The sequence below is a fragment of the Schistocerca serialis genome, chromosome 4, assembly GCF_023864345.2.
Source record: "Schistocerca serialis cubense isolate TAMUIC-IGC-003099 chromosome 4, iqSchSeri2.2, whole genome shotgun sequence".
NCBI classification, from domain to species: domain Eukaryota; kingdom Metazoa; phylum Arthropoda; class Insecta; order Orthoptera; family Acrididae; genus Schistocerca; species Schistocerca serialis.
Window position 1 is genome coordinate 532,813,844 of NC_064641.1, and position 27,228 is coordinate 532,841,071.

Genomic DNA, 27,228 nt, shown 5'->3' on the forward strand with positions numbered 1-27,228 from the left:
GTACTACAAAACTATAGTCATTTGAACAAATTTTATTGAACATGCATATAGTATTCACGCATGGAAACGAAGGAACTGAACGATATAAATTAAAGCCATAATTCTTCGGACAGGTCTATTAAGCACATCTTTTCTTCAGCTCGCTACATTTTTGCATTTCTTGCTCTCCTTTGTGTCGTTCCGACAACCTTCTAACTCCTAAAGTAAGAATAAAAATTATATGACGAGCTATGAGTGTTATGATAATATGATGGAGGAAACAGCGACTCAACATGATGAGCTGGATGGACTTAATGCGTCGGTCTTAAATTGAATAATGCTGAAAAAACGAGGGAAAGAAACACCTAGAATAAAACCATCAAGGATAACGGGTATGACTTACTGAAGACTGTGTGGAGAAGGAAATACTTAAGGATTTTCCCGCTGGTACTCTCCAGTGGGGGAAATCAACTACAGTAAAATGAAACAATAATTGCAACTAATAGCTAATCACCGTTTACCAGCAGTAGTGAACACCAGAAGATCCTGAGGAAGATCCCAGCAGAGGAGTCGAAATGTCGACCATTTTAGTAAATATATGATGCGGCCTAATAACCAAGAAAATTTTAACTTCGGTGACAACGGCCACGAAGCCTGCAGAATTACATAATTCAAAATGTTTTCCTCAACCTAATGAACTTGTGACACACAGAGCGAGTTCCATCATGATGAAATACTTCTATGTTTATGTTCAGTACATCACCTATTGGGCTTAAATGTGTGTGATCCACGACAGACGACAGTGTCCATTGGTAGTCCTTTGATAGGTTTCATTGTCGACGTTTTTGTGCCTCAACCTGAAAAATATGTTAAATAATGCACCCTGTTTGGTGATGTTTAATTTCACAGACGATTGCATCTATTTGAAGACTATTGCTCCTTGTGCACATTTCCATTGTAATTAATCTCTTTCTGTTGCACAACATAAGGCATACTTTCTATTTAAGAGAAAACCAATATAGGAAAACGATGAAGTCACGATATTAAAGACAACGCCTCGCTGCGATCTGTAAGAAAGCATCTCAAGCAAAATACATTAAAAAGTCCTTCAGTTCAGAATCATGTACCGACAACAAATAAAAGTGCACAAGTGATTTTCGCTGGTGGAGAGGATCATAAGAAATTTCAGCATATTACAATAAGAATGTTTCCAGAATAGAACAACCTCGCTATCGGTTAGTGAATTTTTTACGACACTGACTGCGCAAATACTGGTGTGGGCTGACAACCGATCTATCCTGGAACTCAGGATAGATCGGTGTGATTATTTAATTGTTACATCAACTTTGGCACTGCGTAAACACACACCAAAGTCAGCAATTATACGTCAAAGCATGTCTTGACGGCTTAACTGCATCTTCAGCTGACGACTAGGACTTACATTCGCCCTATGGCTCCTAATAACAGATCACAGTATTCGAAACCACGTATCTATAGTTTATAGACTAAAACTGGAGACGTTTTAATGTTGCGGTGACATACAGGCAATTTACAGCTGGAACGGTAGTTCTGTCGACGATTAAATCACACCATGGAATGGGAAAGAAGCGGTTCGTCACCTTCTCGATGGCACCATCAAAACATTTCCCCGCAATAATTTACTAAATATTCGAGCAATGAACGACAGTGAAAATTGTTTGTAGATAGCAACATTTTAGTATGCAGATTCTTAACTTGATTAACGCGATGCATATAATACCGTTAATAAGGACACAACGCATCTTCGTCCGTCGAATGAGTTGGAGAGATTAAAGAATTATTTCATATGTTCAGTATTGATATGATTTCCATACATACCTCATTTCGCATGCAACTTATTATCTATGAGTCAACTTAAATCTGGGACAACAAAAGTAATGACACTTCTTCATTTAACTATAACACTCTTGATGCTTATGTATGTTTTACACCGTATCATTTAAACCGACTGCTAGCAGTTATGTTTCTCAAAGAGATATCGACATATGTCACGCCTTTGATTTCTTATTTCAACAAACTATCCTTACTCTTGCCGACTGAGGGTAACATATCCAGTCGTAACAGTTAGCTCCCACGCACCAAATGCTAAACTCTTGAGCACGACCGTCTCTAAACAACTTATACGAACGTAAAGCAGTAAGGAATTTGTACGGGTCGTGTGTTTCACGATTGTAGATTGCCATAAGTTCTAACCATAAATAACCCATTTCCTCACAAATATGGAAACTAGATAGTGAACATCTCAAAAGAACCAGTAAATAAAAGTTCGCTGCTACCTCATGTCGAGTCAAAACTTGTACATGGCTATGGAGTGTAGCGCGGGTAAAGAAAGCTTCATAAAAGGTTCCAGTTGTAGACAAATGCGATTCCAGAAATATTGGGATGCCAGCCAGTGGATGATTTTTTTTCTGCGTATTTTCTACAAGCGTTTTAACGAAGGATACTGAAGTAACAATTATTTTCATAAATGGAATCAAACAGACTGCTGTGCCTATTCTTATAATTACAAATGTCGGAAGTCCTCTAAAAGTCAAACGTAGTGTCGGCTGTTCATGAAATATTAAGAGTACCATTGTATTTCAGACTGACATTGGTGACATAGTGGATAATATTAGTTGGAGCCTCAAATTTCTCTTAGCTGGTACGTTTATATATGAAGATAACTTGCTTTATAAAATGTGTTGTAAGGTCTAGGAAAATACTGGTAATTTCTTATTAATGTACAGAAATACGAATGTATATACGTTTCAGAGCTAAAAGAAAGTATTATCCTCAACTGAACGGTTAATCATTCACAACTATAGGCAGTCTAGCACATAAATCAGGGGACTAAAAATGTGTGAATTTAAGATGTGCAAGATTAACATGACTTCAGTATCAGTTAATGCAAACTGAATACTACGATTTATTGATGGGAAACTGGGTAACTGCAGTTTGTTCACGATGGATGCTCAGAGCAAATCGCGTGTGAAGAAGCCACTCTGTATTAGGTCGAACAGGAAGCCTTGCCGGGCGCCGGAAACACTGTTTCTCAGGGAATCACACGTAGAAAATACAACGAATTGGCCGTCATTAATGATAATACTTTTCAATCACGTCATATACCAACTCATTACAGCTACTGAAAGTAGAACTGTAATAATTATAGCTGTCACAATGGAGTTAAAGCAGTTAATATTTTCGTGGTTCGTCTTTAATGTTATGGGAGTAATCTTTAGTTTCTTTTGCAAATAAAGAAGACTTATACTCACAGTTTTATTGGCTCGTATAATTGTAGTGTGAGAAACAAGAGGATTCAGTGGCCCTGTCATGTGTCAGGAGCGTCTGAAAAAGCAAAGCTCATATGCAGAATGAAGCGAAGTCCATAGAAATGTCACCTCTGCAATAATGTGCTAAGCACGTGAAAGGGATTATGGTTACACGTCACCATCTGACAAAAGAATCAGTAAACCCTTATCAACGTTGCAACGATGGAAGAGTAGTCTGTTCATTCTTGAAACAGCGGTCATCGTTCTAACTGCACAATTATGTTTCATTGTGCAGTATTTGGTAATCTAATTTTCCTTCTGGTGGGTTATTATATTTCCTATCTTATAAATGGTTTATGTCGTTTGCTGTTTCCGGGGGAATACTTTCTTCTTGATTGATTTTCTCTATTCATTATTTAATTGCACTGTCGTATTAGCGTTTTTAACAATTTATTTTTCGTTATTGATTGTAATACCTTATTTTCAAGCATTACATTTCCATTGTATATTTTCATGCAGAGCCGTCCCTTTTGTAAGTAATGTTGGTTCTCTATGACTAAATATTTGGGTCCAACAAATCGATGTATTGAGGTTTTACAAGCCCTTGGCATGTAGGCGGCTCGAGAGGCGTGGTATTCCAGCAGTATGAGTCTCCTTGATCGTCGTCTTTTGCAGGGACTACATTTGTGGATGGGCATGCCTGGGTGAAGGTTGAGATACGTAGAGCAGGAGGAGGAGAGAGAGGTATCAGGAGGGGATTGCTAAGGAGGGAGGGGGCTGGAGGTGATTGTTAGCAAGAGAGTGGGTAAGAGGAGTTGTAATCACAGAGATGAGGAGATGAACAGAGACTGCGGGTGGACGGCGAGATGGAGGGAAAAAGGTGGGGGGAAGAGGAGGGCTGGACAGAGAGAGAGGAGGGAGGAATATGCACAGACAGCGAGGTGAGGAAGTGATGGGCAGAGAGTCAGAGGAGAAAAGGAGACGGACTAAGAGATCTGTGCATTTTAAGTGCCATACAAGTACGCAGTCGAAGCGATGGGGAAAAAGCTGGTACGGTACCTAACAAAAGCGGATGTGTGGATGTATGTATGTTCCACATCTCCTCCTAAACCGAGGGATAGATTTCACACAAACTTGCTACACACATCACCTAGGATGTGTGGAAAGAAACGCTGCGTATGTAAGCACCACTTAGCTCTCAAAGGGTGGGACAGGGAATGAAAATATAGCGTGGTTCACAACATACAATAGCCAGAGAATATTTAACCTTCTTATGAGAATGAGAGCACTTAGTGTCTTGCAACTAACTTCATATGTCGTTTAAAATATTTGCGAGACGTTTTTCCCGCTGAAATTCCCTACAAAATGATGAAAAGAAAAGTGTTTGTCGCTTACTACAATTTCGTTGTTCGTGGAGTAGAACCAACACCTCAGTCATGACCTTTTAATTTATTATTTCCTACTACTAACTCTGTTCGCAACACACTTCACTTATAATATTCACACTTACCACTCGATATACTAGCAAAACTATATTACTGTACGATACATAGTTCAGGAGATACGACATCGTAAACTGTGAGCTGCGTGGAAACGGAACTGCAGGGCGAAATTCGTAAAATTAAAGGTTAAATAATCGTACAAGTGTCTATAAAATACGTTACATACATGTGAAACGTATGTGATTTCCGCGTACGTGAGCAGAGCCACCAGTAAACAGCTTCTCCTAAATCTCTGTATCTATTTCAACCAAACTTGGCACACATATTATGTACTATCTGGAATGAAGTAGTCTGAGTCAGAAATAACGACGTCCTAATGGAGTAGAGGTAACAACGTGGAGAGAGAAGGAGGGAGAGGGTATAAACAAACAGAGAGAGAGGAAGGAAGAGATGGACACCGATAGGGGGATGTGCATGTGAATAGAGAGAGGGAGACTGGAAATGGACAGAAAGGGAATGGGAGTAGATCGGCAAAGAGAGGGGAGAGGAGGAGGTGAAGTAAGAGAAGACTGGGAAAAATACATACGTGTGCAATGTCGGGGCCTTGGCTAGTTTATTAGGCCTATACAGGGTGAAAAGTATTTAAACCGACAAACTCTGGGAGGTTGTAGGGGACATCAAAACAAATATTTTTCCCGAATGTCATTTCTTCCTATGAGGAGTATTTAAACCGGTAGAGGAAGATTTCTCTGGTGGTAACTTAATTAAATTAACAAACACTTTTCCATTTATTTATAACCAAGAGACAACACATTAAGACAACCCAATTTCAATTGCAGTATATTTTCAAAAATGCCTCTATTCACACGTAAACAAAGGTTACACCGTCAGATCATGTTCTGTCTGACAAGGGCAAAAACCCCAGCAGTATCCTGAATTGTTCCTGCTGCTGCTACTATTCGGGCAACAAGATCCTCTTCTGATGTAACAGGAGCAGCCTAAACAAGGTTGCGCATCTCTCCCCACACAAAAAAGTCCAGAGGGGACATATCTGGGGATCGAGCAGGCCATGGTACAAGACCACCTTTGCCAATCCACGTTTCTGGGAACCGTCAGTCCAGGAATCGACGCACACGACGACTGAAATGTGCCGGCGCCCCGTCATGTTGGAACAACATGCGTTGTCTTGTAGGGAGCGGGACGTCTTCCAGCAATTCCACATGCTGCAAGCCAGCTTCCTCAAATTGCAGCGTTCTTACCGTGCGACGGCGTCCCTGTCCAGGTAATCTGCTAAATGACCCGGTCTCACGAAGACGTTGGTACACAGCAGCAAAGGTCGTATGATGCGGGATACGGCGATTAGGATATTGTTGTTGATAAATCCGCTGTGCAGCTCGTCCGTTGTGGTGCGCTATGTCGCACACATCAACCACCTCGGTGTACTCACTCCAGGTGTATCGCTTCATTAGTAAACAGAGACAATGCACCACTACACTGGTGGACAGCAAATGCCTACAACTGAAGATCGTAATACACCCTCTAAAACTGACGAGCGTAATATGGCCTCCACCGGTTTAAATAATCCTCATAGGAACAAATGACATTATGGAAAAATATCTGTTTTAGTGTCCCCTACAACCTCCCAGAGTTTGTCGGTTTAAACACTTTTCACCCTGTATATTTGCCTTTTAGAGTGGGTTAATATCAATACAAGCCTTTGCATTAGGGCAGAGATTAATTGCAAGTTGGTCAAGGTATATAGCCTGTTTAAATAAATGGTCATATTCACAGCTGATATGTTTCTAACTTAAAGATTATTTTTAAACTAGGCACCAAATATGAATTTGATGTAAGAGGATTTTTGCCCTATCAGCTTGAGTATATTTTGCATCGACAATAAGAATTTTTCTGTAAGTTGTATCCCAGTTGAAGAGCGATTATAGAATAAATGTAGTCGATGTGTAATTGGGAGTAGCTCAAGAGGGTCGGTGAAAAGCGGGAATCACTACACGTGGCTCTACACGTGGCTTTTACATAGCTCGATAATGGTCGTAGCTGAGCCAGCGTTCGCAAGCGGTTGAAGCGTTCTATACACAGCGTACTCACATGAGGAGGAAGACGGCGACGGCAGGTCAGGAGGCAAGGTACATGCAGGTGGTGTGGCCCTCCAGGTCCGCCGCGGGGATCAGATCCTCAGCGGGCGTCACAGCCGCCAGCTGCCACTTGTCGCGGACCTGCAGTGCCCACAAAACCATATCACTCACTACTGTTCCAAATGTAAATTAAGTACAAGACATGAAAATTCAACACTTTGAATTTTTATTCATAAAATATTTGTTGGTTGGTTTTGGGGAAGGAGACCAGACAGCGTGGTCATCGGTCTCATCGGATTAGGGAAGGATGGGGAAGGAAGTCAGCCGTGCCCTTTCAGAGGAACCATCCCGGCATTTGCCTGGAGCGATTTAGGGAAATCACGGAAAACCTAAATCAGGATGGCCGGACGCGGGATTGAACCGTCGTCCTCCCGAATGCGAGTCCAGTGTCTAACCACTGCGCCACCCCGCTCGGTAAAATATTTGTATAAAATCCTCTATTTGCGGAAATCCTTTATAGTAAGCATGTATTTATGTATCTACGTATCTATTTATGTATGTTCCACCACTAGATCGATTTCGATCAAATTTGGTACACATATGTATGGAAAGTAATAGTGTGGGCTTGTGGACCTCCTGCCTCCCTTAGTGGTTGGAGTAGCGGTGAGGAGGGAGTGACACAGAAATATAACTCAGATCTCGTGCAATATCAAAGAAATTATTACATGCACGTTATTTGTATTATTTGTGCTGTGGCCTTCTCCACCAGACATTACGACGCCTAGAGTATCGGCAACCAAACTGACAGCCTGCATCCTCGGGTTGCCCGCTTGGCAGGCACACCGATGCACTACACAACCGACAGGCGATATTGAAGAAAGGCCACAACAACAACACAGCAAGGACACCAGCGGTCACCAGGTGCCACTACCGGCCCACGTAAAGTACAACGGATAAACACAAGTGTGCACGTACCCTTGGCGACTACTTGCACCCCTACAAGCAGTTTGTTTATTCTCAGTACTGTAGCATCTACCAGCAGGGCAATGCAGCGTGCCATACAGCTTGCACTGTACGTCCGTGGTTCGAGGAGAGCCAGGATGAGTTCCCCGTACATCCCAGTATACTGACAGTATATCTATTCATGACTGTCTCATGGACATTAAAAAGGCAGGCCATGGTACTTGTGATTGCCACGGACGACCATACATACTCTGTAACGTGCTCCTGTGCTGCCCACAAGGTTGGTAAGGAATCCTTTTGGTAGGGCGCACTTTTCTTCCACCAGCACCGTTGGCAACAGCTGTATGGTTGTTGGATCACGTTGATGTGCTGCAACATGTCCCCACTTCTCCAAAACACGTCCCACATGTGCTCGATAGGCTTTAAGTCGGGGGCACGGGCAAGTCATTGCCAACAGCGCTGGTGGAAGAATGGAATGCTCTACTACAAGAACTTAACAAGCCTCTGGCCTGCAAGAGAGCAAGATGTAATGCATTCTTTGAAACCCCTAAGATCACATACACTATTAAAATGCATCTCTCGCAATTTAATGTCCAGGAAACTGTCATTAATTGCGGTGACCAATGTAATTATTGCCATTGAATATGAGTGTCATAATACTTGTTTCATTGCGTATTTCTTTCTGTTACCTTCTGTAGTGTACTGTACTATGCTTAGCTACTCTTTGCATGTGTGGTCGAAGTTTCATCGAACTATGTTCCTTGACAGTAACACATCATGCACAAGTTACTTTCATCCTTCAGTTTAGCACACCAGTGTATAATGGCTTGCGGTGTACAGTATATAAGTAATGTACATATAGAAGAAACTCTTGCGGATCCAACAGGATCGTGCATGAAGTATATTGTAGGGGTTGTGCTTTTGCACGAAGATATCACGTTAACACAGGTTCTGCTGCAAAATGGCCTGTAAGATGTGCTGAATGTATTTTGAGCTCTCGATCGTATTTCAATAAACGTCACAGCTATGCGGTCACTTTCTTACATGTAAATGACAATCATTCACATAAAGACGGAGGGGACTACTGTTACTAAAGAAAATTTTGCCTCATTTTCGACTCTGGTAGCGTCTTCCACAACTCCATGGATGAGATCTACATAGTGGTCGGTTTTCTTCAAACTAGCTTAGGAACCAGCAAACGAGACGTAGGCTTTTCGAAATTTCCTGGAAGAATAAAACTGTGTACCGGTTGGAGACTCGAACTAGGGACCTTCACCTTTCTCGGACAAGTGCTGTACCGCATATTTTTTCTACTTCGAAAAACATTCATTCAATTTTTTTTGTTTGCTTTTGTCCATAAAAGGAGTGTTTTGAATGACATAAGTAAATGATCTCTTCTTGATATAAAGAATAATGTCCTCCTTGTAGAAACAAAAAAAAAAAAACTCCTATCATATGAGCAAAATGTTGCAGGTAATGAGAAAACAAATAAAATTCTCTATTGTCTGAAAGTAAAAGACGACGTTCTTTATAACATAAACAATATTTCCTGAAAACTTAAATAAGTATACTTTCTCAACGGCACTTTTTTATGCAGAGCGCATAAGGAAAAAAAAGAAACAAATAAGGCTGCAGATGCTTAGTCATTAGTTAATAAACACGTGTAAGGAAAAAAAAATTGGAGAGAAAAGTAAGAAAATTAGAGATTCTAGGAAGACTTGTTGACCATGCTCCATGTTGCTGCGCCGTCAGAGCAACGTCCGTTCTATCATTGGAAGGGGGACGGGAGATCGTCCCGTGTTGGTTGGTGTGTTTCGCCGAGATGGAAGCTCCTAGGCGGTTGACGAAAATACTCTGTAAGTAATTCGGGAAAGTGGATCGATAGTGTCGATGTCAACGCAGAATATGATGCTATACATGGAGACGTGTCAAGAAGATCGCCTGGTAGGCGAGATCGTCCCGGAACAAGAAGTTGATAGCCATGCCGCAGATCCCTGTGATGGCGTTCTACTGAGATGATGGAAATTAGGTCGTGTCAGGATATATGAGCATGATAGGAGAGGCGTAGTGTGGGAGTGCTCGGAGGTAGAAAGCGACAATTTGCTGTACGAGGGTCCAGACACTTTTGCTGCGCCACACTCAAACGGTGTAAATCTGTATCTTGACGTTGCACTTGAGGCACAGAGCTGAGTCCAGCAGCGCTATGTGATGCAGTTTCTGTCTTGTACTATATTTACCGCTGACGAAAGGGTACCATGGCCCTTTAGTGGTGTGGTAGGGTTGATGGATCATTTTCCAAGCTGTAGGCCATGAAACCTAGTGTGATGTGCTTCGAAGTGGTTTCGGGCTGGGTACGGTCAGTGAAGGCAGTAGATGTCGTGCGTGGTTGTGCTCCTGGTCCTGGAGAGCTCCGTGCGTATGTAACTATGTTCCAAAAAGAACTGGCCAGTGTGTGACATCGAATGTGAGATCGTGTCAAAGGCTTCTGTAATACTGGTGCGAGCTCGGTAGTGAACATTCCAGTCTGGCTTTTCCATAACCGGAGTATAGTATTGGTGTGAAGAGCCGTGGGCCTAGATCTCACGTTAACCAGATCGAGACCACCATCCCGCTTCGGTAAGGTGAGGGCATTAACTGGACTTCGAAGGTATGTCCGGAACATGAAAAATATCCGAAATCCGCCTTTAGTCTGGCCGCCATTGTCGCACTGTTGGGCAGAAGTGCGCGATGCGGTGCATCCGGCATGTCAGATGGGTACTGATGAAGGTGACTATGGCACATATACACCGTGCATAGTATATGATTCTGTATGTTTGCCCCGATGCGTTGCACTAGTGCCCGAAAATGTATTAGCGATGGCGCATAATTTTCCATAGTTAATAGCGCTCCCTGCCCCTCACTGTAACGGGTAATCCAGGCATCGTAACTTGTAAGTCGGCTGCTGAATGTACGACGAGGTCTGAATCGTCTGTGTAGGTTCCGCAGTGGAACATACGGACCTGGAGTGGAATACCTGTCAATCGACGCCGTAATCCGCAGATGAGTGGTTCCAACGCAATGGCGTAAAGCACGGTCGACAGTAGACAGCCCTGCCGGACTGAGCGTTCAGTCCGTATAGGTTTTGTAAGTCTCCCGTGGACGAGAAGTCTGGATGTTTCTCCTTGAAGGAGCCGCATAATCACTTGCTTGAACGTCGGGGGAATCGCTATCCGGTCCACCACTGTGTTGAGGGATGCATGATTCACATGGTCAAACGCTTGGTTGAAGTCGATGGAGAGTAAGACACCTGGCAGTCGCGAGTGTGTTGCCAAAACTATCACATCTCGATATTTACTTGGGGGCAGGCTGAATATTATTATGGGCTACTAAATATGCTTGTTCATGGGAAACAATTTCTCGTAATACATGTTTGAGTCGCACAGATAGAAAGCGTGTGAAAGTCTTGAAATCGGAACTGAATAATGTGATCGGCCGATAACTGTCAAGCCGTGTTCGTGCTGCAGATTTCGGAACTGGTATGAGTAAGCCTGTCATGAACTGCACCGGTCGGTACTTCTTGATAGGGACGTCTGTAGTGTGTTGCGAAGGCATTGGCAATGAAAGCTTGCAATGTCAGCCATCGTCCATCAGGTAGGTCTAAAGTTTACATTAAGGCCTGTCAGCGTTGGCGAACACTTTAAACGATGTGATGCATAGAAGTTCCTCACCTTTAATCCTGTCTTGGCTGCATGCTCGTATAATGGCTCCTTGTGAAGTTTGAAATGTTTATCTTGATGCGTTGAGCTTCTTTCTGAGGGATGGACCATGAGCTTGCGTAGAGCGCTATATTAGAGATCCGTTGTGTGTTGATTCCACCTGGCTATCGCTTTACCATACTGCGTCAAGATGCGTCTGATGGCTCGATGGCGCACAGTATCCACCACTGCAGTGTCGTTTCGTAATGGGTGAAGCGTTTAACACAAGCGTGCCACTTTTTGTGACCTGTAGTCGACTTTCGGGGTCTCGCATTATCGTGACGTTGTTTCCAAGATCCTGCACTACACCAGACAGTTTGTCAATGTAGGTTGATGGTACAGATGTAGCTGTCATAATACGAAATGGCAGAAGATCAACGTTCCGCGTCGAGAAGAATGTCGTCAGTTATATATAGATTCTACCGAGTTGGCTGGCGGAGTGACTCGTGATTTGTGGCTGCCCCAGGCGGTCACCGTGCACCACTCTCCAAGTATCGTTAGACGAAGGCGGCGGACAAGGAAGCGAAGCTCCGGACGTTTGGTGAAAAGTCGGTATTGGTCTGTAAGCACGAGAACTCAACTGAAATCTCCGCCCACGATGAGGTGATCGTATCTGACGAGAAATAAAGGCGTGATATCTGCTGCGTAGAACTGGGAGCGATCCCCTAGTTTATCTGCGTCCGATGGGGCCGGATATTTATGATTCCGATTCCCCCGACGGTTGGGGCCACCCCTTGCGCCGTTTGAAGACATGCGCCATCGGAAACAGCAAACCCTTCTCGCAGGAGGATGCCTAAGCCTGTGTGTTCCATATCCGTCGGGCCGGTGTACATCTCGTGTCCGTAAGACCCACAATAAGTTCCTGTACTCCATTCTTGTAGGATGGTGGTGTCGATGTCTGCTGCTCGTAGCGTGTCGCGGAGTAGATGAAGTTTAACTTGAGAGCCTATGCCATTAGTATTGATGACAGCTATTCGGTATGACAGATAGGGGATTCGTGCTGTCGATATGCTCATTGCTAGTGCAGGTTGTCGTGGAGGATTGAAGAAGTCAATAGTGGTCGCAGGAGTCGTCGTATGAACATCCCCCATTTTAGTGTCGGTCTAATGGACGAAAAGATGTCATTTGCACATCAGGTGCAGATGGTAAATGCACGTCCTCCGTCCATGAAAACGGTGGGTGAGTTTCAACATTGGTGGGAGGTGGCAGCGCTGGTCGAGTAGGCTCAATCGCTTCGGGGATGGGTCGCTTGCTATGTTCCATGGCTTCCGGATGCGGTACTTCCTCACAATCTCCGTTGGACCGCCCACCGTTTTGTGGAGGACTCGTCTTCGTGGCATCGGAAAAAGATTTATCGCGTATGCCGTCAGATTTATGCACCACCTCATCGTCCTGTGGAGGTGGCTCAGTGGCCAATTCTGGCGTCTTGCGGCGTGTCTTTCGGCATTTAGTCGACTTTTTCTTCCTCAAATGTGCATCGGTGCTAGGAAAGGAAGGTATTCGCGTTGTTCCGGTACAAAAGATGCGCCTGCTATGATGGGACCTTCAGTCTCCATAAGACTCTCGCGGGTATCCTTGTGAACATCAAGAATCCCGTGTTCGGTTGAAAATCATGTTCGCAGGCGGGAATGCCGGTGGCAAGGTGCTGTGACGCCTCCGGGTGTATCGGTCCTGAGAGACGCTCATGAACTGTGTCTTGTGAGGGCTGGACGTGCAGTGTCTCAGCCTATGTGATTGGAAGGGCAGTTGTGGTTCGATCTTTGTTCGTATCTTCGAGTCGTAGTTGTGTAATGCGGCGTTGCAGGCACTCATTATGAACGTGCCCTTCTTTGTCACAACCGGAACACGTTCGAGGTTGTCCGTCGTAAATCACCACTGATCGGCAGAAACCTATAGAAATGTGTGAAAGGACATGCCGCTTGAAATCGATTCGGACTTGTCTTACACCATTAAGCACCGAAAATATTGCAAATTATGCTCATGTCTCGGCTACATGACTGTGGACTTTTCCGTAAGGGCTTAGCGTCGCGATGACTTCATCTTCATGCGCCACTATGACTTCATCTTCATGCGACTCGAAAACACGAATCGTTCGAAGGCCAAGCTCTGCGTCGCCCACATCCACAGGGTCAACGTTCCATTGGAGTGTCGATATTTTAGTCCATGTCGTGTCCCTTGAATAATCTCGTTGTAGGCGGCGTCGAATGTCATCTTAACATAAGCGACGCTGCTAACTATAGATAGGTTTCTGCCGATGAGATCGTTACCGGGAATCTTCACAAACGAGTAGGATACGCTCGATGGCCAGTGCTTTGGGTTGTGCGTATTCATTCTAAAGGTGCACTTCCTGTAATAGCTTGGCAAGAAGCTTTGTTCGATGAGAAACGGCGTGACGTGGAGGTAAACAAACACTCCGCGCGCCAGCGGCGTGGACGGCCGAGTGAGGTCGGTATTACTCCCCTGCCAAAGGCAGACTAGCCAACTGTGCTATCCAAGCGCGAGACACACACTGACAGTTTCAGTTCTGCCAGTACCTTGTCTCCTACCATTCAAACTTCACTGAAGCTAGGGTTCTTTCCCACGCTCTGGTCTGAACACTGAACCTGACGGCAGAGTCAGTGGATGAGCCAAGGCAAGTTAATGCTGACGATGGGTTACCTGACCTCTCAGACGATAAACTCGTCTAACTAGTTGACTACGAGCAACTTCTTACTGAAATAATGCATTACGATACCGAAGTAAGAAACTAGAAGGTGTCGAAATACGAACAGGAGGCTATCAAATGGTTTTGGCCTAAACTGTGAGAAGTCAATCTGTGGTACATTGTTAAGACAGAAGATAAATGTCCTGTGGCACCCACAGCACTAACATTACGTAAGAGAAATAATACTATTAGTAAAAATGTTAGTCCAGGTCACTGACTACTTTCTTAGTAGCCTGCCTTTAACTGGATTACAATAAGGCTGATTAAAATGAGAATAGGATGAACCATAAATCGGAACAATGTGAGTATCGAAAACAAATTACCTATTGCCTCATGGCCGTGTGATTTCACAGCCATTTTATTTCTGGCTCCAGAAATATGGGACAACAGAAAACTGGATAAAATTTTACACAGGATTTTACAACAAATTTAATGAACCTGACATGTCTAATCTGGTAGAAAATTATTAAAATGTGTGAGATCCCTGTTTGATCACAATAAATACGGTACATGATGTTTATATAATGATAGAAAATTGTAGATTAGATGTAGTGGATGTTAATTGACTTGTAAGAAGCAATGAAATATGTAGCCAAGAAATGGGATTCATTATGGTGATGGCTTCACTGAAATCTCTTTGAGGTGCGGTTATCAGTATTTTAATATTTGGCACAGTTCTGACAGAAACAAACGCAAGCATGATTTTTTGGAGATTTGGCACGATTATGTCGCATACCGTTTGCTTTCTCCAGTCGTTACAAGCGGGGAAATGAAAGGCGGTCATGCTACGTGTTGTTAGAGAGAAGTGAATGCGATCCACTCGCACCCAAAGTACTTGAGTTGTGACAGCTAGGTCGCCCACCTCTTCAACCTCTCTGAAGACCCTCAGGAGGTTGAGACCGGCGAGCTTCTTCACGTCTTGCTCCGTCCACAGGGGGTCGCTCAGCAGCTCAGCCAGCAGGTAAGGGTACCGCGACACGTCCTCCAGGCCAGTCGGCGTGCTGAAATGTCACATCAGTAAATTCTTATATTAAGGTCAAATCACATACACATTTTCGTCTAGATGGAATATACACCCATATTACATTAGAGGGTAAACTGTCGACTGTCACGTAAGTGAAACTTGTATTGAATTTTTGGTGAAATACTTTCGACAGCTAGAATGACAGTTTATTCTCTTCGATAGCTAGTGATTTAAGCTGTTTTTCACAGATATTATGAGTTTGTTACGATTTTTATCTATGACTACTCGTTTTTCGTTTACTGTGTGTACTTTTTCCGTTCTATTTTTCAAAATTTCTAAAAAATATTCTAGTTAATTATCAGGTTTAAGCTCGATTTCTCCATTAAGAATATCATTTCGATGATTTACCAATCGATTACGAAGCAACATAAAATGAGCTTATAATACCCCAACACATAGCCCAACAAGATAATTTCAACCCGAACATAGTTCAGAGAGTATCTGAAAAACAAATTACAGCTAAAAAACATATCATACATAAGGACACAAAATTAATCGAAGAAAACAAAACAAAAAAAAAGAAGATGTGCACCAACATTATTCATCAGACAAATTTCGAATTAAATAAAACAAATCATCAATTTAAAAAAAATCATAAAACTAGCAATACGAAAAACAACAATCTAAAAATGAAAATTCTATCCTGGAAACCCGAAGTCACTAACATTCCCAAACCAGGATGCACCAAATTTCGTGTAATGACAGTGCTGAATCCTATTTTGGTCAAACGGTACGAAAAAACCTATACCACAAAGCAAAACAAAAATCGAAAATGATTCTGAACATGGCTGCGCTTCAGCAAATGTGCATGCAAGAGCTTATATGGTTTACAAGTAACAGCCAACAAGTGGTAAACTACAGGTTTATCAAACCTTGACCACGATTTTAAAACCGTGTACCTCAGAAGCTATTGTTTCTCTTAACAAGATTAGGACATTGCACGTGGAACAAAGACACTAACATTACAATAAGCAAAAGTACAGGAAATATTTACAAAAAATTTTAGTGAAGCATACACACATGCGAGAAGGATCACATATCTACAAACAATGTGGGAGCCGTTGAATCTGTTTAGTAGATGTCATCCACTGAATCATCATTTAAAATACATTGTATAAAAGTAGTAGCCGTCGTCTACTGTAGGGTTTGTCTTAAGAGTTTTTACAATAGTACATATTTGATCCTGGATACAGAAACAGTTCACCACTTGAAAAATTTGCATAAAACTAGCATTGAAAAATAAGATCGTGGCACAGGATACTAAGAAGCGTAAATATAAGACGTTCAGAGATAGTAACATACGTCGACTCGCTGAAGATTAGAGGCACTAGCCCTAAGTCACCTCTCGTATGCGGCGCTTCTGCGCGTCCTACTTGCGCGTATCTGCAATGAGCACTTGCACATATTATTAACAGAGCCAAGAAATGGTTGAAAAGAGGGAGAGGACTTAGGTTACAAAGAGAATCATTGAAGTCATATGGCTTTTAAAGATGCAGCAGGTCATATGAGGAGAACAGACTCTTTACAAATGTACAAACCTTACCGGATACACTTGTACGCGAATACGTTTCCTAGTAATCTACAAAATGAAATTAACGTAAAAAAGCCACTGCTATTAACAATGGATATAACAAAGGAGTAGCAGATCGTGACCTCAGTAACGAAACCACCAAAAAATGTTCAACTCAAAGAAGCAACAAAAAAATGGTTCAAATGGCTCTGAGCACTATGGGACTCAACTGCTGAGGTCATCAGTCCCCTAGAACTTAGAACTAGTTAAACCTAACTAACCTAAGGACATCACAAACATCCATGCCCGAGGCAGGATTCGAACCTGCGACCGTAGCGGTCTTGCGGTGCCAGACTGCAGCGCCTTTAACCGCACGGCCACTTCGGCCGGCCTCAAAGAAGCCACAGATCGGCTCACAGTAAAGAGGACAATAGTAAATTCATTTCCATCCTGTCTCAGGCTATGTGTTCTAAAGAATTAAATGCCATTTGGTGAATAAATATAAACGAAGAGCAATTTTTCTATGATTAATAATCAAAAAAACATCTTGTGCATACTACCAAAAATGATGAGGATCCGTTGTCAAATTCTGGTATTTACAAAACGATCTGTAGTAATTGTTCCAGTTACTATACTGGACAAACTGGCCGAGCAGTCAGGGTGATATACAAAGGATATGTGTTTGGAAAGAAAAGTAATAATTTACAGAGTTCCACCTCTTCAGAACGTTTATTTATAGCTGGTCATACTCCAAGGAATTTAGGAGATACCGTAACCTTATGCGAAGACGTAAAGGGCGTAGATTAGATTTATGGGATCTAGAGAAAAACGATGGGTACGTTTTAAGCGATCAGCTTCAGTTTGCAAGTAGACATTTCCGGAAAGGCTGTAAATCTCTGCTTGTGTTCGTGTAGCCAATTTTAAGGCTCGGTTCTGGCCTCCAAGTAATGTTTATTTTCTTCAAAATTCTGTGTTTAGTAAGAATACGTATGTTGTTTTTTTACAATGTACTTTGTCATCCGCAGTTAAATTGCTGTTCTACATTTTAGTAGTGAACCACCTTAGACCTGTTTCCCAATTTTTTTATTATTAAGGTGCTTTTATTGTGCATCTAACATAGTGATTTCCAGGCATATAAACTGCTTACTGCGGTTTCGTTCCTTTTATTGGTTATTGTATAGCACCCTCCTTTTTAGTATATTAATTCATTTAACATGTTTTATCAGTTCGTCAACTTCCATTAGCATGTTACTTTACAAGTGATGATCTGCCCCAGATTCTCCCCACTCCCTTCACTTTTACCAATTTGCATTTTCCTTTTAATATTTGCAGGTTTTTGTCACAGTGTGTCTTTTCACAGTAGTCCAGCTTGGCTGGGGTCAACTTAATAGTCTAATGCTGGGCCTCTTATATAGTGAGAGCGTTTACTGAAGCTGCATTGCTTCAATTGTAATATTTGTTACGTTTGGGTGTTCTCGCACAAGTGCTTTTCGTGCGGTTTGCACATTTGTAAATAGTTTGCTCTGTTTAGCTGAGCCTGTGGGCTTCTTGTAAGCCGTATGACCCTAATGGCCTACATTTTACGCCCCTGTCCTCTCCCTCTTTTCAGCTATTTAGTTAACTGCTAACTCTGTTAGTAAGATGTGCTAGTGAAATCACACACACTGCTCACTGCAGCTACGAGTACATAGGACGCCAGCAGCGCCACGTACCAGAGGTGACTTAAGACTAGTGCCTGTTCTCTTCAGGAAGTCGACGCATGTCAGTTTTAAACAAATCTTGCAAGTGGCGTACTATATGTTGTTGTATCCACCGTCAGTTAAGTGATATTTCAAAAAGTTTTAAGACAAAGCCCTGAAGTGGATGGCTACTACTTTAACAACATGTATTTTAAATGGCGATAAAGTGATGGCATGTACTACACAGTGCAACGACTGCCACATTGGCTATAGATACTATGATTCCACGTGAGTATGCTTCACTAATTTTCTTTGTAAACATTTCTTGTAATTTTTCTTACTGTAATGTTACTACATTTGTTCCACAGACAATGTCGTAATCTTGTAAATAGGTTTAAAACCGAAACCATGGCCAAGCTTTAATAAGGCTTACATATAATACCAACAGGAGATGAGAATCCTGGGAGAATTAGATATATGTAAGCACAAAACAATTATTCAGACATAAAAATTAGATAGAAAATTTGTATCGACGTTTTGGAGAACAATAACGTATAAAAAAGAAACAACAAACGAAAAAGTAATAGTCATAGGTACAAATGATAGCAATATTATATCAGTGAAACACAAGTAACATCACTGACTAGCAAAGATTTCGTTGTAAGCATAAACATGAACGAGAACAAACGGTCATTGTAGCTGTCGAAAATATTTCACGAAAAATTCAGTAAAAATAAAACTTACGTGACTTATGAAAATATAGCACCATATAGACAGTCGACAGTTTATTCACTGAAGGTTATGTGTGTCTATTCCTAGTATACGTTTATCGCGTTATTAGGTCACGTTATTAGGCGTATATGTTATTTCTCCGGAACACAGAAGTAGCCCCACGAAAAAAGACCTGATACCCTCTTACGTGATGGCTGACAAGTGATTTTATCCAAAACTGAAGTTTCTATTCCAAGCTGAACATTACCGATCGTTAGTGACACTTCCTGTGTATAGACTATAAAGGATAGGGGGAAAACTTTGATTGTCTATGAGAAATTTATGTTACCTAAAGTAAGTATACAGTATATAATTCTGTCTTTTTTTCGATAAGATAAAAGCGCAGATTGCAAAAGAGAAGGCTGAATGGTCGGAGGAAAACATAAAAAGGACTATACAAGGGACATGAACTTACAAGCGCTGGGAGATACAACACCGCGCGAAAATTTTGACCGAGCGCTGAGAAATAAGTCGAAACAAGGCCCCTTAAATATAAATTATTTAGAATGTTGAGAGAGAGAGCTTTTACAAAAAATTTCACATGACGAACACCACAAGCGAGACAGGTGAAAGCCACGTCCTGCAAGATGAAAGCAGTAACTAAAATTCCAAAAGTGGATGTTCAAAATGGTTCAAATGGCTCTGAGCACTATGGGACTTAACATCTGAGGTCATCAGTCCCCGAGACTTAGAAATACTTAAACCTAACTAACCTAAGGACATCGCACACATCCATGCCCGAGGCAGGATTCGAACCTGCGACCGTAGCGGTCACGCGGTTCCAGACTGATGCGCCTAGAAACCGCACGGCCACACCGGCCGACCAAAAGTGAAAGTGCTGACAAGTATGAATATAACTGAATTATCAGTTTAATAAGTTATTGTAGCAAAATACTGACAGGACTTATTTAGGGATAATGGAAAAGCTAGTATTGACTGAACTTGGGAACGATCAGTTTAGCTTCCAGAAAAATGCCGCATCGCGCGCGACAAATTCTGACCCGACAACTAATCTTAGAAGTAAATGAAACCCACGTCTAAAGCAACTGTATCCTTACAGCAACCTTTTTATGCTGTTGGCAGGAATACACTTTGAAATTTTGAATTTACGAAGGGTAATATGCAGAGACTGAAATGTTTTTTGCTATAGGTACGGATACGAAACTGCAGCTATGACAGTCGAATGACAAGACGCGGAAAAAGTTGTCTGAATAGACTAATACAGAATTGTAGCCTGTTCCCGACATTACTCAGTCTGTACACTGAGCAAATGTTGAGGAGAAATGTACAGAGGGAATGGAATTTCAGTGAAAAGAAATAGAATCTTCAACGTTTACCAATGACTTTGCAATTCAGTTAGAGATAACAAAGGCTATGGAGAGCAGTTTAGCGGAATGGATGCTATCATGGAAAGAGGTCACAAGATGAAGATCAACAGACCAAGGTACTATCAATAATAAATAAGTTTTGCTATTCGGGCTGCAAATAACTGAATATGGTTGAAATAGAGAGGATCTAAAACGTAAACTGGCAGCAGCAAGAAAGGCACCGCTGAGGAAGTGGAATTTGTTTGGATAAAATATAAACGTATCCTTCTGGAATGTTTTTGTCTGGACAGTAGCCTTCTACCAAGTAAATATGTAAGGGAACTGCACACTAAAAAGGAGAAATCACCAGTGGAGGGACTTAGCTTTGATGCCGTCTGTACTGTGATGCAGATTTATTTCCCAGCATGTATACCCTGCAGCCATTCACCAAGGTAGGCTCTTATTTGTTAAAATTATCCCCATTTTATATATTTCAATGGCTTCTCTATTTAGTTATGGATAATACTATTATCCACAGCTGGATAATAGTATTAGCCACAGCTATATAGAGAAGCCACCGAAATACATGGGGATAATTTTAACAGAAAAGAAGAAGCCATGATACTCAGAGATATATGGACTTTGGCGCTACAGAGTCGATCAGAATTGTTTATCTTTGACGTAATATAATCGATAGTTAAAACATTTTATCTTTGACAAAGTGTATCTCTGCTATCACGTGAAATCCAGACCACGGCCTCTTTCCACAGTATTAAGGCCGCTCTTCGACGTCCGACTCCTCAGTCGGCAAGACTCAGCACTACCAGGAGCACCTCCGAAGATGTCCAATGTAGCCTTGGACGAAACGTCAGGGATTGAAGAGTTCCATGGACCACGGCCATACAACCCGGAAAAATTCTCAGCAACTAAACCCGGTAGGTTTGATGTGCAAAGCAGCACGATAATGTTTTCTTCTAGCCAGTCTAGCGTCGCAGTCTACAACATAATGAGTGCTTGATGTCCATACATACTAAGAAATTCACCACACAAAATATTTAGAGGAGAAACCGAGATGAATAATACTTCTTTAGTGACTGAGAACTACCGCCGGTACTTGTTACAACTGTATACAGATCAGGTCTCCTTACACGCTACTTCTCTCTAGTGCTGTACAGTACTCACTGATTGATGCCGTCGTATCCTGCGCCGATGCCCACGTGGTCGATGCCCGCCACTTCTCGTACGTGATTGATGTGCGCTGCGACAAGAGAACAAGGGTATTTGCAAGATTTCATTATGATACGCCTATCGGCAAATTAGTATCTTAGGGCATGTTTTGAGATAACGTACACATCGATGTAGTGAAACTACATTTATAGCTACGTGTGCCAGTGCCACAGGCGTGCGTAACTCTGCGCAGATCAGATTTTATCATTTCGAACAAGTTATATTTGTACGTGTAAGTCTTGAGGGATGCTCTTATACTGTACATACAGACTCGTCAGACAATTTGTCATAGGTGGGTGTTGAGCCTCGAGTAGGAGACTCTCCATTTGCAAGAGCGGAGAATGTCGTTACCGGCAAGTCGTTACCGGCATCTGCGTATCCGTCTTTCTCTGTGACTGTTGCGTCAGGTTCCTTTCTGCTTCAATAAGATCATGTATTCATCCTCATGTACCTCTGATAAACTTTTCCGACACAAAAATGAGAGCAGTTTTATCCCGAATACTTTATACACGTAGGCTGTATTGCAAAAAATTACTTAATGCTGTATCGAACTACTAGCATGGGCAGCCCGAAGAGACAAAAATCGCTAAGTTGCTTGGAAAAGGGAGCTTCCTTTCGCCTATTGCATTATTGAATACTAAGTCTTTTGTTAGCAATTTCGTCTTTGATACATTCATAGAAGGGAACATTTCGGGAATATTTTCTACTCACAACGTGTCATGGATGCATAGTATCGTCAGATGACATGCGTAGCCTTTTACACATGCACGATGTAAATAGGGAAATATTACTCTACCCTGCGAAAAAGAAACTTTCTTCTAGTATCATCAGACGTGTCATCCCCTATTATCCACATATTCTCTCACCCTACATTAAAATTTCTCGAAAAAACTCTGAAGAGTGGTAATATAACACATCGTTTCATTTATGATCGGAGTTTGCGGTAGTGCAAGGAGAAGCTAAGCGAAATAATTCGGTCACACAATGTCCATTTGGACCTGAAAATATATTTAATCTGTTTTATTTCATTGGTAACACTTCATTAGTCCTCACTACGATTTCCCATGAAAATGAGTGAATAAAGCGTGACTATTTGGGCGTATAAAGGACAGAACTAACCAAAGATGAATAGAGTCTGGTGATTTTGCGAAAAGAAATATGGGGCAACGTTGGTCAAAGAGGTATGCACGAGTTTCCACAACTTAAAGACAGTTCACAGTGCGTCAGGTAGATCTGCCAATGGGGAACTTCTTCCCCCCAGTGATCCAAACCGGAAGACGTCCCTTCGGGGCATTGTGTAGCTGGAGGGCCCAAATTCGGATGTCTCCACGTTGCGTACACTAATATGGTAACAAAACTACTTGAAAAATTAGTTATATTATTTTGGGCTGTGCTCGAAACGTATTAGTTAGTCAATATAGATGGGGACATGGTCGGAGAAGTGTTAATTTTTGTTTGTTTATGACAAACAATTTAGATGATTGTAATAGTGTAGCTACGATAGTTAGTGTGTGACGCTGGCTTTCAGTATCGGACTTTTCGTTTGTAAACCAACAGGTAAAACCTGTTCGATTAACAGATCAGTTAAAATGATTCGTTGCTATGTATGAGTTTATAAATTTTATTTGGTTCTAATGATCTTTTCTTTGTGTGATAATGTTGAGTGCACTTCGCACTGAGCACATAAAGGAAACTTAAGCTATGAAATCTCAAAGTTTTAGGGGCTGTTACCAAAGGCTGAAAAAGTTATATTTTGTACCACATCAATCATAATAGTTACATTGGATCAATTTTAACATTTCGTGGGCTTTCTTTGTGACTCCGAGATTAACAATGGTCTGCACCCTTGCTGGAGACTAACTATGAGAAATGGCTCTAATTTTATAAGAGTATTTACTGGGACAGTTATTGGATGACAATTTCCCTATATCATTTTCCGAATCGGGGATCGTTTTCTTTGTACTCGCTCCGCAACCATGTGCTTCGCGTGTTTCGCACCTACTTAAAGGGCCAGTTCTCATTGGTGAGTATCTTTCGTGTGCGTTCTTTATTAATGTTCAGTCGTTGCTAAGGAAAATGGGAGATCAGTGAGCGTGTTTTCATTGATTAAGGATGATAGCTTTTCATGTTTTCTTCGTGACAGGTTGCGGTACCACATTATCTGTCACGTGTGCACGGCAGGTACCGGACGCCAAATTAGGTCAGTGAATATTCGAATCACTATAGCTTCACTAGGCAGTCACTATCGAGTGGTGACTTGTGCCTCAAGTTTGAGAGCTTCATTTGAGGATTAATTTCAAGTTATAGTGATAGCTAATTTAAGATACAGAACTGTTAAATTTTTGTGTCAGTTAATTTTCGGTACACCATCACAGTACATTCTCTAACAACAACACGCACAATTAACGTAATTATGATAATTTCAGTTTTTGTATTTAACATAAATCACGACAGTGATCGTATAGCTAACCCATGTTTGAATACATTACTAAGATTAAATTTCATTCAGTCCCTTGATAATGGAATCAAGAGTAGTTTTCCATTGAGTGAAGGTATACTCGGATCGTAGTAGTTAATATAGAGAGTACCGTGTACGCCACTCAGAACTGTGAGACGAGATAATTTCCATTATATAAAACCTTCCAGCTACCTAATAATGTGATGACCTTCCATTAGCACATTAGGAATCATTACACGTAGCCTTGCAGATGTAAATGTCCTTATCCGAATGGGAGATTGAACCATAACATGATTGTCAATTTGAGAAATAAATTATTTATAGCAAAATCCCTGTATTGCTCAAGGTGCAAAGAAACCTTCATTCATTCCCAATTAAGGTAAATTGCCAATAGTTTATTGTATTCACGATGATAGTAACATAAGTGAAGGAAATTAAGGTCAGAATGAAAAATAATCATAAGTTGAAGGAAAGCAGTTTATGGGCAATAGCAAATCTCTATCCTTTCTATACTGATTATGCTGGCTGATGGCAGTGTCAGGGAGCGTTATCCGTGGTGCATTATTTAAATTATTCTGAGTGATGAAAGTCAATTCTGGGCGTAAATGGAAAAGTACCCTGTTATCACGAGCCGTAGCAAGCAATGAGAAGTAGCTTCACGATATAACCACCAAAAATAGTAAAATCTGAGACAGCCAGGTGCTCATAGTAGGTATGAATAAAACTTAACACACGGTAATTACAGACGATAAAATCAAACAAAAAAGTATGAGTGAGTTGACCACTTTTCAGCACCATGTGTTTTTGCATGTATATCAGTAGACAGTGAATGCACGAAAAAGTCTTATGGAACTAAAACAAAATAAAATTTCTGCTCGAAAATACAAGGAAAACGATACTAAAATTGAGGCAGCTGTTAGGAAGTAGTCTTACTCCAACCCGTGAATTGTACATTACTTGGATCTTCCGTGCCATGTCTGCTAGACGTTCCCGCACAAGACTCTGCTACTATTCCACAGCAGCCCAGGTAAGTTCGTCCAGTGTGTTAAGAGATACAACAAATTTCATTCGGTCGGAAACATAATCAGCCGGTCTCATGTCAGCAGATAAAGCAGGCCACTCCAGTTGATAGATTTTTGCCTCCTGAAGGGATGTGTTTATGCAATGGGAGCAATGTGCCCGTGAGTTTTTGTCCTGAAAGACGAACTCACGAGAGAAAAGTAGACGGTAGGTCTCAACAATAGCTTGAAGGGTCCTGTCCTGATACGGCACACCGTTTAAATTAAATTCGATAGCGGTGTCGCGTGTTCCAGATCCGTATGTGATACATGCCTACGGTAAATCGGTGCTGAATCCATGGGACTGCATATATGGCACCTAGAGCCAAACTCTTCTATGAATATCCTCAGACGTCTGTAAGAAAAACCAACGTCATTGATCAAGGTGTCATTTGGGTGTTTCTGTGTCTGCTTTCTACGCGCACAACAGTGCTGTGTGGTTCAGTAATGTTGTTCGTATTGGACCCCCAAAGGGTAAAGAGGTCATTCCGATACGGTTGCACACTGACTAGAATGACACACTACGCACACCTACCTAAGAACAGACAATTCGCAGTTTCGTTGCATTTCTCTCTGTATGACTATGAGGCATAATTTCCAGGTAGTGTTACTGACCGACGGCGACCGCTAAGTGGCAGATCTACAACGTTATGAGCCTTCCGATAGCGGTTTAATATTCGATTTACATTACTCGCCATTAAAATTGCTGCACCAAGAGGAAATGCAGATGATGAATGGGTATTCATTGGACAAATATATTATACTAGAACTAACGTGATTACAATTTCACGCAATTTGGGTGGATAGAACCTGAGAAAACAATACCTAGAACAACCACCTCTGGCCCTAATAAAGGCCTTGATACGCCTGGGCATTGAGTCAAACAGAGCTTGGATAGCGTGTACAGGTACAGCTGCCCACGCGGCTTCAGCACGATACCACAGTTCATCAAGAGTAGTGACTGGTGTATTGTGACGAGCCAGTTGCTCGGCCACCATTGACCAGACGTTTTCAATCGGTGAGGGGTCTGGAGAATGTGCTGGCCAGGGCAGCAGTTGAACATTTCCTGTATCCAGAAAGGCCCGTACAAGACCTGCAACATGCGGTCCTGCATTATGCTGCTGAAATGTAGGGTTTCGCATTGATCGAATGAAGGGTAGAGCCACGGGTCGTAACACATCTGAAATGTAACGTCCACTGTTAAAAGTGCCGTCAATGCGAACAAGAGATGACCGAGATGTGTAATCAATCGCACCCCATGCCATCACGCCGGGTGATATGCCAGTATGGCGATGACGAATACACGCTCCCAATGGGCCTTCACCGCGATGTCGCCAAACACGGATGCGACCATCATGATGCTGTAAACAGAACCTGGATTTATCCTAAAAAATGACGTTTAGCCATTCGTGCAACCAGGTTCGACGTTGAGTACAACATCGCAGGCGGTCCTGTCTGTGAAGCAGCGTCAAGGCTAACCGCAGCCATGGTCTCCGAGCTGATAGTCCATGTTGCTGCAAACGTCGTCGAACTGTTCGTGCAGATAGTTGTTGTTTTGAAAACGTCCCCATCTGTTGACCCAGGGATCGAGACGTGGCTGCACGATCCGTTACAAAAATGGTTCAAATAGTTCTGAGCACTATGGGACTTAACTGCTGTGGTCATCAGTCCCCTAGAACTTAGAACTACTTAAACTATCCTAAGAACATCACACACATCCATGCCTGAGGCAGGATTCGAGCCTGAGACCGTTGCGGTCGTGCGGTTCCTGACTGTAGAGTCTAGAACCGCTCGGCCACTCCGGCCGGCCGATCCGTTACAGCCACGCGGATAAGATGCCTGTCATCTCGACTGCTAGTGATACGAGGCCGTTCGGACCAGCACGGCGTTCCGTATTACCCTCCTGAACCCACCGATTCCATATTCTGCTAACAGTCATTGGACCTCGACCAACGCGAACATCAATGTAGCGATACGATAAGCCGCAATCGC

At 42.2% G+C, this 27,228-nt stretch overlaps 1 protein-coding gene across 1 annotated transcript in view; it reads right to left on the minus strand.

Annotated features, from left to right (window-relative positions):
- The window catches only part of LOC126474591 (dipeptidase 1-like), a 287,814-nt gene that overhangs the window by 13,589 nt on the left and 246,997 nt on the right, over nucleotides 1-27,228 (minus strand). The window contains exons 10-12 of the mRNA XM_050102065.1: nucleotides 21,676-21,751; nucleotides 15,065-15,203; nucleotides 6,815-6,942 (exon numbers count right to left, since the gene is read on the minus strand). Coding sequence (XP_049958022.1) covers nucleotides 6,841-6,942; nucleotides 15,065-15,203; nucleotides 21,676-21,751 — 317 coding nt within the window. The 3' untranslated portion in view covers nucleotides 6,815-6,840. The remainder of the gene's footprint in view (nucleotides 1-6,814; nucleotides 6,943-15,064; nucleotides 15,204-21,675; nucleotides 21,752-27,228) is intronic.